The sequence below is a fragment of the Megascapheus bottae genome, chromosome 10 (genome assembly GCF_031878675.1).
Source record: "Megascapheus bottae isolate mThoBot1 chromosome 10, mThoBot2.hap1, whole genome shotgun sequence".
Lineage (NCBI taxonomy): Eukaryota > Metazoa > Chordata > Mammalia > Rodentia > Geomyidae > Megascapheus > Megascapheus bottae.
Genome location: NC_143518.1, coordinates 60,257,410 through 60,270,528, shown reverse-complemented (window position 1 = coordinate 60,270,528; position 13,119 = coordinate 60,257,410). Strand labels below are relative to the sequence as shown.

The window sequence follows — 13,119 nt, the reverse complement described above, 5'->3', positions numbered from 1 at the left end:
ATGGGGAAAATAAGAAGATTGAGAGTGGGTGGGGGGAAGGAGACAGGGACAAAAACATGAGAAGGCGTAGCAATGTACGAGAAGTAATATGCTCCTACCTGACAAATGTAACCGTAACCCCTCTGTACATTACTCTGGCAATAAGAAAAATGTGGTGCTGATCCTGGGGCTTGAACTCAGTGTCTGGGTGCTGTCTTTCGGCTTTTGTGCTTAAGACTAGCAGTTTACCACTTGAGCCACAAAAGGAAAAGGAAGAAAGAGAAGACAGGAAGGAAGAGAGGGGAGGGAAAGAGAAGGGAAGGGAGGCAAAGGAAAAGAAGGAAGAGGAAGAGAAGAGAAGGGGAAGGAGAGAAAGGGAAAGGAAGGAAGGCAAAAGAAGCGAAAAGGAAGAGTAGGAAAGTAGAGAGTAGAAAGGGAAGGGAAAGAGAAGTCTAGGGAGCTGACATTGGTAGCCCCCCTCCAAATGGAGGCCCTGCACTCGCATTCTTCCCTAGGTAAAGCAAGGGATGGTTATTTTCCATTTGTGGTGAAACACAAACACTCTACCATTGGGCAGAACCAACTGGTACAGCATTCACTCTGCATTGAACTGTTCAAGCCCCTGGCACCTTAGTACCTCAGTTAAGACAGAGACCGAGCTAATGGTATACTAACTCAGTTTTCCTGGGAGTTCATTCCTGTATCAACACAAAACTCAGCAGTGTATCCATGCTGTCCGGTTATGATTCTTTTCTTTGAAAATTACATTCTTAAGAGACTATAATCTAGTTGCTTGGAGTGAGGCAAATGGAAAAATCATGAGATCCATTTCCTTCAAGATGATTATATGACCTGCCATAGCTTCCTCTCTCTTTCCTCTTTCTCTCTCTCCTCTTTATGAAGTTTTATTTTTTTAAACAGTAGTGATATATTATAGTGTCCTCATTGAATATGAATTTTAAATAAAATCATGGATATGTTTATACATATATATGAGAATCACACTCATGTCCATTTTCAGAAATTGTAGTTTACCAACCACCCTCACGGGCATATAGTCTACATTGATTTTAAAAAGAAATTGAAAATGAAAGCATCTTTAAAAGGCTGCCAAGACTGGTTTTTAAGTGTAAAATAAAATGCTATGCTGTATTCTTGACTTGCTTCAGATTAAATGACCAGGCCATGATTATCACGAAAGATTTGATCGTTTTATTCATGTATTATCTCAGTTCCCATGTGTGAATGATGGTACAGGGAAGTTTGGAGATAGTTGGATAATCTCAGATTACATCTCAAATTCTTTATAACACAGAATGTAGCTCTAATAAGCAGGAGGGAGCCATGCACTGTGGGTCACACACTGTGGTGTGCCTTTACTTGGTGTCTCTGGGTCTGTAGTTCACGTGGATTTCTGGTTTCATGTCACACACCATGCTGAGAAGCTGTTTCATCACACTTTCCACACACGTGTTGTAGCTTCCATTCAGTTCCCGAATTTTCCCTATTGTCTGTTCCTCTATTTCACTGGCGAGGTCACTCTGAGAGCCCATTATCTATAAAACCAACAACAATGCAACTTATTGTTCTATACATCGTCTTAAAACACATGCTTTTATAAGCCTGTCTATTAATGGGTAATTATTCTGTGGTGTAGGCATTACCTACTTTCCTTTTAACTAGAAGGAAGGCTCTGTTGGATTTCCAAAGAGCAGAAAGCATAACCATGCACATGTGTGTATTCTCATGGGGCCTACTGGCTAGTGGCCCTTCTGACTGACCATCCTGTGACACATGTCACTTACCACTTACAGTCATCCTGCCATTTTTCTAAAATCATGTTTTTGGGGTGTTTAAAACACTTTCCACGTTCCCTATATCTTCCCAGTTGTTTACTCTTTGAATGAAAAGTCTGGAAAATAAAGTTTGAAGATACCACTGAATCCACATTTACTGCACTTAAGGAGAAAGATCATTGTTTTTTTGGCCATTGGTCTATATGATGAGCTCATTTCTTCTTCAGGAAGAGGCATCCGTAATATGGGGTCGGAAGTAATTTGCATGCCTGAATATGAAAATATATGTGTATGTAGACTTATACATTAGTTATAATCTTGGGGATTTTAGTATATATTGATTTAGTGTAAATCTCCCCAGGAAAGTTTACAACTTAAATAAATCCTATAGAGAAACACTTGCAAAGAATCAGTTTCTATTCCATCTCTGAAAATGGAGTCTTAAGCATAGCTTCGTTAAGGTGTCATCTGTTTAGCTCTTCTGTGTTTGGGCAAGATAAGCCACTGATACAGTCCAACACACTAATGATTAACTTCTCCCAAGAGTGTTAAAGCATTCTAGCTTCTAGAATCAGCATGATCTTTCTGGTCCTTCCGCTTGACATCCAGTGCAATTGAGATGAAGAGTGTAGGTCCTGTTCCGTTTCCCATTCCAGCAACAGAAGCACTTGAGTGCAGAACCAAAAAAAATTATTTTGAGAAGATGTAGCTTCTAAATACCAAATAACTTTTACAAAATTCCATTTTGACTAGTGAATATCCAAGAAACTGATACTATGAACCAATTTTCCCTTATCCACCAGTTCAAAAATAGAAGAACACTGCTTGCAAGATCAGTGTACCAAATCTATATCTTTTTCTTCTAAATTCAGTGTCTTAAGTGGGATTCTACCATACTGAAAAAGTTCAAAGTCTTAAGTGGCAAAATACTAAAAGTCCAAAACTGTGGTGCAGTTGTGACTTGTAGATGTTTGTTGAACCAAGGTCTCTGGCTAGTCCAAAGATCTCAGTATCTGAATTCTACTGTTCATGTTAGGAGAAAGCTATTATCTAAACATTTGGGACTCTATCTAGCATAATAATTGGTAACACTGGAACACATCCTTGTTCATTTTTGCCTAAGGTGTCACGTAAGGGCTTCTCCAGGTTAATGACTGGAAGTGCAGTGCTGAGGCTGTCTTGTAGCCCTGTGACTGAATGCATCGTGTGACTGGAGGATGAGTCAATAACGTTCCTTAGAAGTCGTTCCAGTGTTCCCATGAAAGGGTCATAGGGTTTCAGATCTCACTCTTCAAAGCTAAACACTTTTGGAGTCTCAAATTTTGATTGCTTCAAGGCCATGATATAAATTTAGCAGCAAAAATAAAACAGGAGTCTTCATTGCATCCAAGGAAACCATGGTCAGTTCTTTCCTCTAGATACATGGTACATCTGACTTGAACTTGTATTCACAGAGAGACATAGGCTGCCTTCGATAGGCCAGCTTTCTTTTGGATAAGATGATAATCCTATATGGGATAGCTAAAGGACATTGATAACTAAGGGACATGCACGTCTTTGAGAAAGGAATATTGGTTCATGTCTAACGTTAATTGGGATACTCACTTCTAATAAGTTAGGAAATGAACATACATTAAAAAGTGCCACAAAGCAACCACCACATAGAAACATCAAAGTACAATGACCACAGAGGCACACATTGGCTTCCAGAGTCTCCTCCCCGCTTCCTAATTGCCCCGGGTTAACGATTACAAGACAAAACAGCACAGCAAATGCGCCTGACATATGGTGGTCAAGCCAAGGAGAGAAAATCTGTTCTAATGGTTTTACAGTATGCTTGAAATAGCGAGGCAGAAGTGCAATGACTCTTCTATGTAAGCTTTTGATCAACTAGCTGTAAAATTGCCTGAGATCTCGAGTTACGAGAGGGATGAAGGGTTTTAATTATTACCCAAAGCACAGAATAGATCTTGAACCAGATTTCCATCTGATGGTATTCTTCTGGAGAAATAGTATTTCAGGAGTTTGACGTCAAGTAATATGTTTTAAGAGATTTAACTCAGCAGAAGTATAGTCAGCTATTTTATGACTTGAAAATAGAAATAACTGGCCGGGAATTTGGCCTAGTGGTTAAAGTGCTTGCCTAGCATGCACAAAGACCTGGGTTCGATTCCTTGGTACCACATATATAGAAAAAGCCGGAAGTGGTGCTGAGGCTCAAGTGGTAGAGTTCTAGCCTTGAGAAAGTCCAAGGACAGTGCTTAGGCCCTGAGCTCAAGCCCAAAAAAGAAGGAAACAATTGAGAAAATGCAGGAATGAAGGGATCTTATCTACAACTTTCATTAAATAAAACTTAAAAAAAAAAAAGAAAATAGAAATAACTAGTATATCAGACACATCCATGAGAGCTCATCAATGCTTGCTGTGGCTGCCAGGAGGCAGTGTGAAAGATGTCTGTGTAGATAGGTTCATCCATTTTCTAAACCAGTGCATATTTAATGCTTACTGTCGGGCAGGTGTTAGTTTAAGAAAATGACAGAGGAGAAAAAAAAAAGTCCTAAGCGTTCTGCTGCTTTAGTGTTTCTCATGTGGAAAGAAAGAGCTAGAAGTGAAAAAGTGATTATGTATTAGATAGTAAGAAGTGCATGGGAGACAGGATGGGTGCCACTCTGCTTGGAAATGAAAGGAAGTTGGAGATGAGGCTTCTCCGTAAGTGAAGTTGAGCATTCAATAGAGATCAGAGAAATACAGACTGAGTGCTGTGTGTGCAAAGGCCATGTGGCACTGGTATGTTGCATCTGAGGAAGAGTAGTGTGGAAGCAAATCCTATACACGGGTGTGCATGGGATTTTAGCATTCCTTTTTCCAAACATAGATAAGAATTTATTTTTTCTGACTGATCACTTTATTTGAAGGAGAATTTGGTTGGTTGGTTTGTTTGAAGAAAGAGCCTACTAGAAATTTTTTTCTATATTTTGGTCCAATTTACCTGGTCCTATCTGACTGAGTACCTTGTGTATTATTACCATTAAAATAATAGGAAAGTTTGCAAAATAAAGAGGTTTTCATTCTCTTGTAGTTTGTTTTTCAGTGTCAGGCTCCTGTATAGAGCCATATTTATATTTGTGATGGGGTAAAATGACATTGATTTTAGTTATGACACGCAGACTTTAATTCTTTCTATTTCTTAGTCATATTGAAACAGGGAACTGAGTGCTGTCACTGAAAATACCATGCATATATTTTATTGTACGTGTCGAATATTTAAGAAATGATGGCATAGAAAAAGTGCATCTTTATATTTGAATAAAAGGCTTCTTGAATGGAGGCAGCTAGTACAAAGCAAACATAAGGGACTATCAAAAGGTTTTGTTTTGGTTTTGGTTTTTTGGGGTCATAAGGCTTCAGCTTGGCCTGGTCACTGTCCTTGAGCACTTCATCTCAAGGCTACCCCCCTAACCTTGAGCAAAGCCCCACTTTCTGTTTTCTAGAGGATAATCGGAGATCAGAGTCTCCAGTTCTTTTGTGCCCCTGATGGCTTTGAACCTTGATCCTCAGATCTCAGCCTCCTGAGTAGCTAGGATTACAGGCGTGAGCCACTGTGCCAGGCTTCAAAAGGTTTTATTTATTAATTTAATTTTAATTTTATTTAGTAGCTGGCAACAATCTCTGCCTTGGTGACTTGTGTTTCTGCATCCAGAAACTTGGCCTACCAAGTTCATTCTGTATCTTAGCTTGAGCATAACCTATTGCTTCCATCAGTGAATACTGATAAATGTCTTGAAGGTCCGCTTACTTTCAGTTGCCAGTCAGCACATGTGGGAGTTGGCCTAGTGGTAGAGTGCTTGCCTACCATGTACGAAGACCTGGGTTCAATTCCTCTGTACCACATACACAGAAAAAGCTGGAAGTGGTGCTGTGGCTCAAGTGGTAGAGCTCTAGCCTTGAGAAAGCCCAAGGACAGTGCTCAGACCCCAAGTTCAAGCCCCAGGACTGGTAAAAAAAAAATAGTACTTTAACCACTTCTTACAACTTTTGTATCAGAACATGTGATTTTTTAAAGTCCAAATCATTATATATTAGACATCAAGTCTTGTTCTTTTATATGAAAAATTTAAAATGCTTAGAAGTGAAAGTATACAGTATGCAATTCTGTATGTTGTACTTTACATCAATCTCGATGTTTTGCCTTGCTGAACTGTACCTGGTACATCTATCTCATCATGGCCTCTACATTTCTACCCATACCTTACGAATATTAATATATTCTAATCTATGTTGCATAATGAACAGTGTTGGCTTTCCCTGCCTCCAAATCCTATCCAGCACATAATGAATGTAAATAGATCACAATATATGTTCTAACCTATAAATAGATCATAATCTATGTCTCACAACAGTATTGGCTTTAGTTTACTTCATATTCTTCTATATCTCTAATGAATATTTTTATTAAAGAAAACATATGCATATCGTATAGTTTATGCTGCATAACTAATAGTGTTGGCTGTCTTGCCTACCTTAGACTGTTTCAATCGAAATTCCTCATCTCTCTGCATTTTATACTGGTCAGTTTCTGCCATCGCCTCTTCTCTGGCTTGCTTCAATCTTTTCACTTTTCCTGAAAATTAACAATGACAGAGAAGGAATGATTTTTTGGTGTTGTTAATAATACATGGAATTGCAAACTTGACTTTTTTTTTCCAAAACATAGGTGAGTTCTCCATTTTTTGAGATTTTTTTTCTCCAGAGTGTCAAACTACATTAAAACAAAATGCCAATATTGAAAAATTTCTTTCTTTTCCTATTGGATTCTTTAGAACATGGAGATGACAACTTTCTTCCACACCTAGCATATTTAAATAAAATACCCGTCCATTTCTTCACAGCAGTAACAGCTAGGGACAGATTTTAGCTGTCACTTGCCCTGGAGAAAGACATTATGTGGTCAGATTTTCTGTCCTGATCTGATGCCAGGAACCCTTCAGTCCACACCAACTGGATTCCATTTAATGCTGGCACATCTCCAAAATTGCTACACACAGCTCAGACTCTATCAAAACGACTTACAATTTAAAAAATAAACATTTTATTGAGATTTTTTTCTTACCTTTGTTACTCTAAGATGTCTGATTAAGTTTTACAACACACCAAAATAGACAAAATAGAGGTCTTTTTTTGGGGGGGGGACTTGCTTTCTCTGAGGAGGAATTTAAAAGTAGCTGTAAAACCAACCTTTTAAGATGATTAGTAGATGTAGATTAAGTTCTTTATTAAGAGCAGTGGTGTAAGCCTTAAGCCAGCAGACAAAAGGTAAAGGAAAAAAAATAAAACCCACCACAATTCTATGTTTGTTCATGACTTTTTTTTGCTAAGTAGTATAAATTTGAGGGGTTGTACATGAATAATAATTGCTTCTGTGGCTCCACTCAACTTTTGTATTCAGGGGGTTAGGTATTAATGCTTTTTGATAATTAAAACTTTAAAGAAACACTGAACTACATCCTAATTCTTCATTCTTTAAATTGACTTTCTATTTCTGCATGAGCATTAGCATCATAATATATGTTATAATATATAAATAAATATCTATGTCTTATTATTTTGTCCATTGTTTAATCTTCTCTGATAAGATGTCCAGTGTTTGCTTATACTTTTTTGCTAATTGTTAAATTGAGAGCACTTTGAATTAGATAAATGGTCCTCATTAAGTGGCATTAAGAAAAATCTTAATATAAACCTTTGTCAATCATTGGTCTATATATTGTTATGTCTTAATGTAAACTTTTTTCTGTCATCTGTCCATGTATGATGTGTCTTTGTAGCATGTAGGATTCTTTCTAAATTTATCTCCCTGTGTGGTATTTGTTGCTAGAATAGTCATCAAATATGTGTTTAAAAAAGAAGACACTGAGTTACTAAATGAAACGTGTCTCTTTAGGCCTATATACTGAGTATTCCTTCTTCGGAATGGATGACTGGCTCTACCTCTACTTCCAAAATCCAAGGTCTGTTGAAAGCTAATGTCTTTCTCCTGCTTCAGGCTGAGTCAGACATTAAAGCAACCTATATTTTTTCCTCTTTTAGTGAATGCTTATTACTGTTGCATAAACTTCTGTTGCTTCATTCTCTATATCTCTGGCCTCGCTGTGGCAACAGACACATTGTATTAGCAGCCCTTCTCTGTGGTGAGCGCACACAGATGAAATGGCCTCCTTCATTCTCAGTCCCACTGTCTTAAATTCGGGGTCTTGCCCTCTTGCTTGACTTTTTCATTTGAACCATACTTCTACTTCTCACTTTTTGGTAATTACTTGGAGATAAGAGTCTCACAGACTTTCTTACCTCGGCTGACTTTGAACAGGGATCCTCAGATCTCAGCCTCCTTAGTAGCTAGGATTACAGGCCAAAGGCACCATGCTTCCCGCTCCACCATACCATGGCTAATCATGAACAAGACAAAATTATAAAACGTAAAGAATTTCTACTTTCCTAGCCATAATGAATTGTACTATATATGCATATTCTCTACAATCACACAAAACATCATTTCACTCCATCTTAATGGCATGGTATGTTAAAAAAAATACGAATTTCAAAGTCAGGAATCTCCACCCCATAAAACCAATAATAAAAGGAAAAAGCTCCATGTCCCCTACCCCTGAGCAGAACCCCACAGGGTTGTCTATTAGCTCCATCACACAGTGACAGGCTCAGAGTGTGTTTGTGAGTTTCTGTTCATGGCACCCGTCACCTGCTGGTTCTCATTCAATTAACCAGGGGAGCCACAGAGAAAGTGCTGCTGGCCTCGCAATTTTCTGGACAGATTCCACGGCTGCTGTAGCATGAGAGCCACATAGGACTGCATCCAGGGGAAGAAATGAAACCCACGCCTTACTGTTGGGTCCTAGGTAAAGCAAAAGACGTTTGTCAAATCCCCTCATATTAACCTCTTGCTTGCTCTTCATGACCAAACTTGAAATCCTATTTATTTCCTCTTGAACATCAAAAGAAACCCCACAAACAAACCATAATTGCTGTCATCCAACAGCGCTTCATAGTGTTGCTTTATACTTTGTATAAAACAAAGGTGTTTAGGAGAGTCCAGGTGTTTTATACAGCAGCAGAACAGAGTTACAGAATTCTTGCAGTGACAGCCACACTTGTCAGGCAAATGTCCTGCCCTGTGGTTTTGGACACACGTTCATCTCTCATCATGCCAAAGAGACTGTGAAGCCAGGCATGGTGGCTCATGTGTGTCATCCTGCTTACTCAGGAGGCTGAGATCTGATAAACCACCAGAAAAAGAGCTGAAGTAGAGACATGACTCAAGTGGTGAGTACCAGCCTTGAATAAAAAAGTTAAGGGACGATGCTTGACCCTTGGTTCAAGCCCTAGTATTCGCAGAACAGAAACAAGAAAAATATTTCCATTCTCTGTATAGCTAATATATCAGCTAATTAGTAATGCAAATAAATAGTGGCATCTGTGCCAGTGTGTAGACATCAACCATCAATAATTTTGAAGTCAGCAAATCACATCTTTAATTCTAAATCTACATATTCAAATAAGCATCTTGACTTAATAAATTCTCCCTGTAAGTGGATGTTTGGCTTCATGAATATAGGCCTTTTAATGAACTAATAAGAGTTGTTTTGTTAGGATTTAATGGCCCTGTCTTATAGGTTGTATAGACCTGTTAATACTTCCTCTTTATACACAGTCTCACTGGGTATTTATAAGTCTGTTGGGCTTCAGTTCTTTGTGTAAGTAGTATTAACACAATATTCTTGTCTATTGATATTATATGGTAATATTCAACCCAATGTCTATACAAATCCAATATCATTTTTAAAAGAAAAATACAAATGGAGGAAAAGGAACTGAAAAATCAAGCCACTGTTTTTTGTTTTCTATTCTGCTGCTTCACGTCCTGACCCTCAGTGCACAGCCCTGAGAATGTCTGTGGGCAGGGACCTAGGTAAGGCATGCCTCTGGCTTTTGACCATTGGGGAAATTCCACATACCTCAGGCCCTCAGCCTCTTCTCTCCACCCATTAGCACTTGTCTGCTGGAGCAGCTACCAGCTGTGGTGCGATTGTAAGCAATGCTCTTTCAGGGACTGGGTTAACAGTTCTGCATCCTAGCATACACATACTGCCACCATGTTTTACATTCTTCTAAAACAAGTTAACAGTGTAAATGACTCTCTCTCTCTCTCTCTCTCTCTCTCTCTCTCTCTCTCTCTCTCTCTCTCTCTCTTTCTCTCTCTCTCTCTCTCTCTCTCTCTCTTTTCCTTCTGCTTAAAAAGCATTAACAACAAAATATCCTTCATACTGTGTTCTTATTGTTCCTTATTCTGCCTTGATACATGCATATACAAACATATCATATATATGATTGTCAAATAAATCTTTTTTTATGAAAAGTGAAATGCTTTCTGTGCCAGTCCTGGAGCTTAAACTCAGGGCCTGGGCACTGTCCTTGAGCATTGGTGCTCAGGGCTAGCACTTTGCCACTTAATCAATGGTTCCCCTTCTGGGTATTTGATGAGTAATTGGATATAAGCGTCTCAGAGACCTAACTGCCTAGACTGACTTTGAACCGTGGTCCTCGTATCTCAACTGCCTGAAATCTGCTAGGATCACAGGCATGAGCCAGCAGTGCCTGGCAAATGGATGTAAGAATTCCGTTTTCTTTTTCAATAGGTGATTCAGAAAGGGCTTAGAACACCACCATGTGCTTAATTAGTAGGCGCCACATAAGTTCTTAATGAATGAGGAAAACTTCTGAATAGGAAGGAGGGTACAACTCCAGCACCTTGTATATCCTAGAGTTCTTAAGTAGGATGAGTGTTGTGACTTAGTTGTCTAAACTTCTCCCTACTGGTAGCTAGGAACAATAATTTGTATTTAGTAAAGACTGTTGTCCTGAAGTCTTTGCATAAAGACACTGAGATTTTCTGTAAAGCTGTTTGTAAGAGATCATTGTGGAAAGCCAAACTATTTTCCAAAATGGTTAAAATCTTGGGTTACTTATGATTGGTGGCTGAACATTCTGCTTGAATATTCCTAAACCAAGATATAGTATATTAGGGAAAAGAAGTATGTATGTATGTATGTATGTATGTATGTATGTATGTATGTATGTATGTATATATGTATGTGTGTGTGTATATATGTGTGTGTGTATAGATATCTTAAGTTACTGACAAATAAGCATTTTCTATACAACTAATACAATGTATACTTTTCAATCATGATTCCTTCACGAGGGAAGGTTGTCCAAAGACTGCCTAGTCACTGGAGGGAAGACAAAGAGATCTGGGTTTTGCCCTGATTATAGCGTTGACCCACTGCTTCACTCTCTCCCTCGATGGAGAAGGCAGGGTGTCTGCATGAGGGAAGCTCACATCTCCTGAAGCTTCAAGGCCATTATAATCTGATGACTTAGCCGGTGGCCTGTCTGAAAACTCTCAGGACACTTCTTCTGCCCTAGAGCACATGGTAGTTGTGATGGATGGCCTGAGCATCAATAGGGAGTGTGGTTGACCCCAGAGTGGAACCTCTGGCTTGCCTTACCTGGAGGAGCAGAGTGGTCATGTGTATCTTGCTTACCCTGTCCACTTCATAACAAACCCCTGCAGGTGGCACTTACTCTTCTTGGCTTCCTCTAGCTTGTCCTTGGCCCTTTTTTCTGCTTGAAGGAGTTGCTGGATCCCTTGAGACTGGCTGGCCATGGCGAATTGTTCCAAGCCCGTAGTTCCTGTGCAGTCTGGGAAGGGAAGGATTCTATTTATCCTCCCTGAGATGTCCACATCTCTCTCCTTGTTGTGTCAACAGTGACCACACGGCAGCTGGTTCCAAACTGCCCTGATCAGGTCACATAGTATGCTCTGAGGAAAGCCACAGTGGAATCCAGAAAAGCAAGTTTAGTTCCAAAACAAGGAAGTTGAACACTTGTAGTTCCTGTCTATTTTAGCTCTTCTGTTGTAAATGAGGTGATTTGAAAGGATTGTTAAATCTAGAAGCAAAAAAAGTGAATCAGATACCTGTTAGAATATTAGTTTTCCTCATCATCCAAGAAATATTGATGTGTTTATTGAATCATCACTCTAGTCACAAGATTTTTCTCTTCATTCTTAATCTATTCAGTATTAGTTGTGAATTTATATTTTCAGTGATATTTATTTCCTTAGAATAAATTTTTTGAGAGTTTAACTAAAGACGTGATTTCCTGGTTTAGTGTAGAGAAGATAACCATCAGGCAGTGTGAATGAAAAGATTGTGTTTGGGCCTTTTGTTGCTCTCCTACAATGCATTGTTGAAGTTCCAAGGAGAGAGTACAGTAACTAAATAATAAAGAATATTATAATTTTAGGTATGGGATTATATCATTTATTAGTATCATGAAAATAGATTATTCTGAGTTATTTTATTGTGCCAGTCTTGGGGCTTGAACTCAGGGCTTGGGCACTGTCCTTAGGCTTTCCTCAAGGCCAGCACTCTAACACTTGAGCCACAGCACCACTTTTTTTTTCTGTGTATGTGGTACCAAGGGATTGAACCCACAGCTTCATAAATGCTAGGCAAGCAGTCTACCACGAGGCCACATTTCAAGCCTCTGACTTATCAGTTTTAGAGGCAGAAGCTGAGTTTTGATACGAAAAACTCATTTTTCAGATAGTAATAATTTTAATGAGCATTATTTACTTACAACCTAAATTTGAGTGTATTCTTTAAATACATTTTATTATCAAGGAATTAGTGGATAACAGCTTCTTCTTCTACTCATTACCAAAAACTGAATATGATACTTTGTGAGTTACATGTATTTCCATACACATTCCATTTTCTCATCACACATCTCTTTTGATGTGTTAGGAAAAGGTACCTTTGTCCCTGTATAATCAGAAATGTACATATGTGTCACACTGATTTACCAGCGGAAAAAGTGGTACTGATCAGAAACCTATGTCATGGAAAACCTGAGTAACAGAACCCAAGTCAATTGTCTCCTGAACAAAGGCACTGAACTCAACTCACAGCCAATGACTGCATTGTTCTCCCTTATCGCCCTCTTCCCAGAAACCATTTCCTTCTGCACTTTGTATTCTCAAAGGAAAAAAATGAAAGCAAATTATCAATTGATTAGTGAAGATCTTGTCCCACTCTGTAGGCTTTCTAGTTTGTTACAGTGCTTCACCTGGTTATCTGATATATTGTATATGTGCATATTTGGTTATTTGAAGTTGGATAGGGAAGAGGGGAAAACAAGATAAGGAGTGGGGGTGGGGGGAGAGAAATGGGGACCAAGACATGAGAAAGGGTATCAATGTATGTGA

The 13,119-nt window shown here is 38.8% G+C and overlaps 1 protein-coding gene across 1 annotated transcript; it reads right to left on the bottom strand.

Annotated features, from left to right (window-relative positions):
• Nucleotides 1–1,177: 1,177 nt before the first annotated feature.
• Nucleotides 1,178–11,570, bottom strand: Atp6v1g3 (ATPase H+ transporting V1 subunit G3). The gene is made up of 3 exons (XM_090339962.1): nt 11,433–11,570; nt 6,296–6,396; nt 1,178–1,535 (listed from the first exon to the last, which is right to left on the bottom strand). The coding sequence occupies exons 1-3, from the start codon at nt 11,512–11,514 to the stop codon at nt 1,356–1,358; spliced, it is 363 nt and encodes a 120-aa protein (XP_090196088.1). The 5' UTR covers nt 11,515–11,570; the 3' UTR covers nt 1,178–1,355.
• Between the last annotated feature and the right edge of the window lie 1,549 nt (nt 11,571–13,119).

Excerpts from the sequence above, each read along its gene's own strand:
- Atp6v1g3 (XM_090339962.1), bottom strand. The coding sequence starts at position 11,514 with ATGGCCAGCCAGTCTCAAGGGATCCAGCAACTCCTTCAAGCAGAAAAA. Across the intron at positions 6,397-11,432 it reads GCTAGAGGAAGCCAAGAAGA|GAAAAGTGAAAAGATTGAAG; the intron begins GTAAGTGCCACC and ends GTTAATTTTCAG. Across the intron at positions 1,536-6,295 it reads TTCGATTGAAACAGTCTAAG|ATAATGGGCTCTCAGAGTGA; the intron begins GTAGGCAAGACA and ends TTGGTTTTATAG.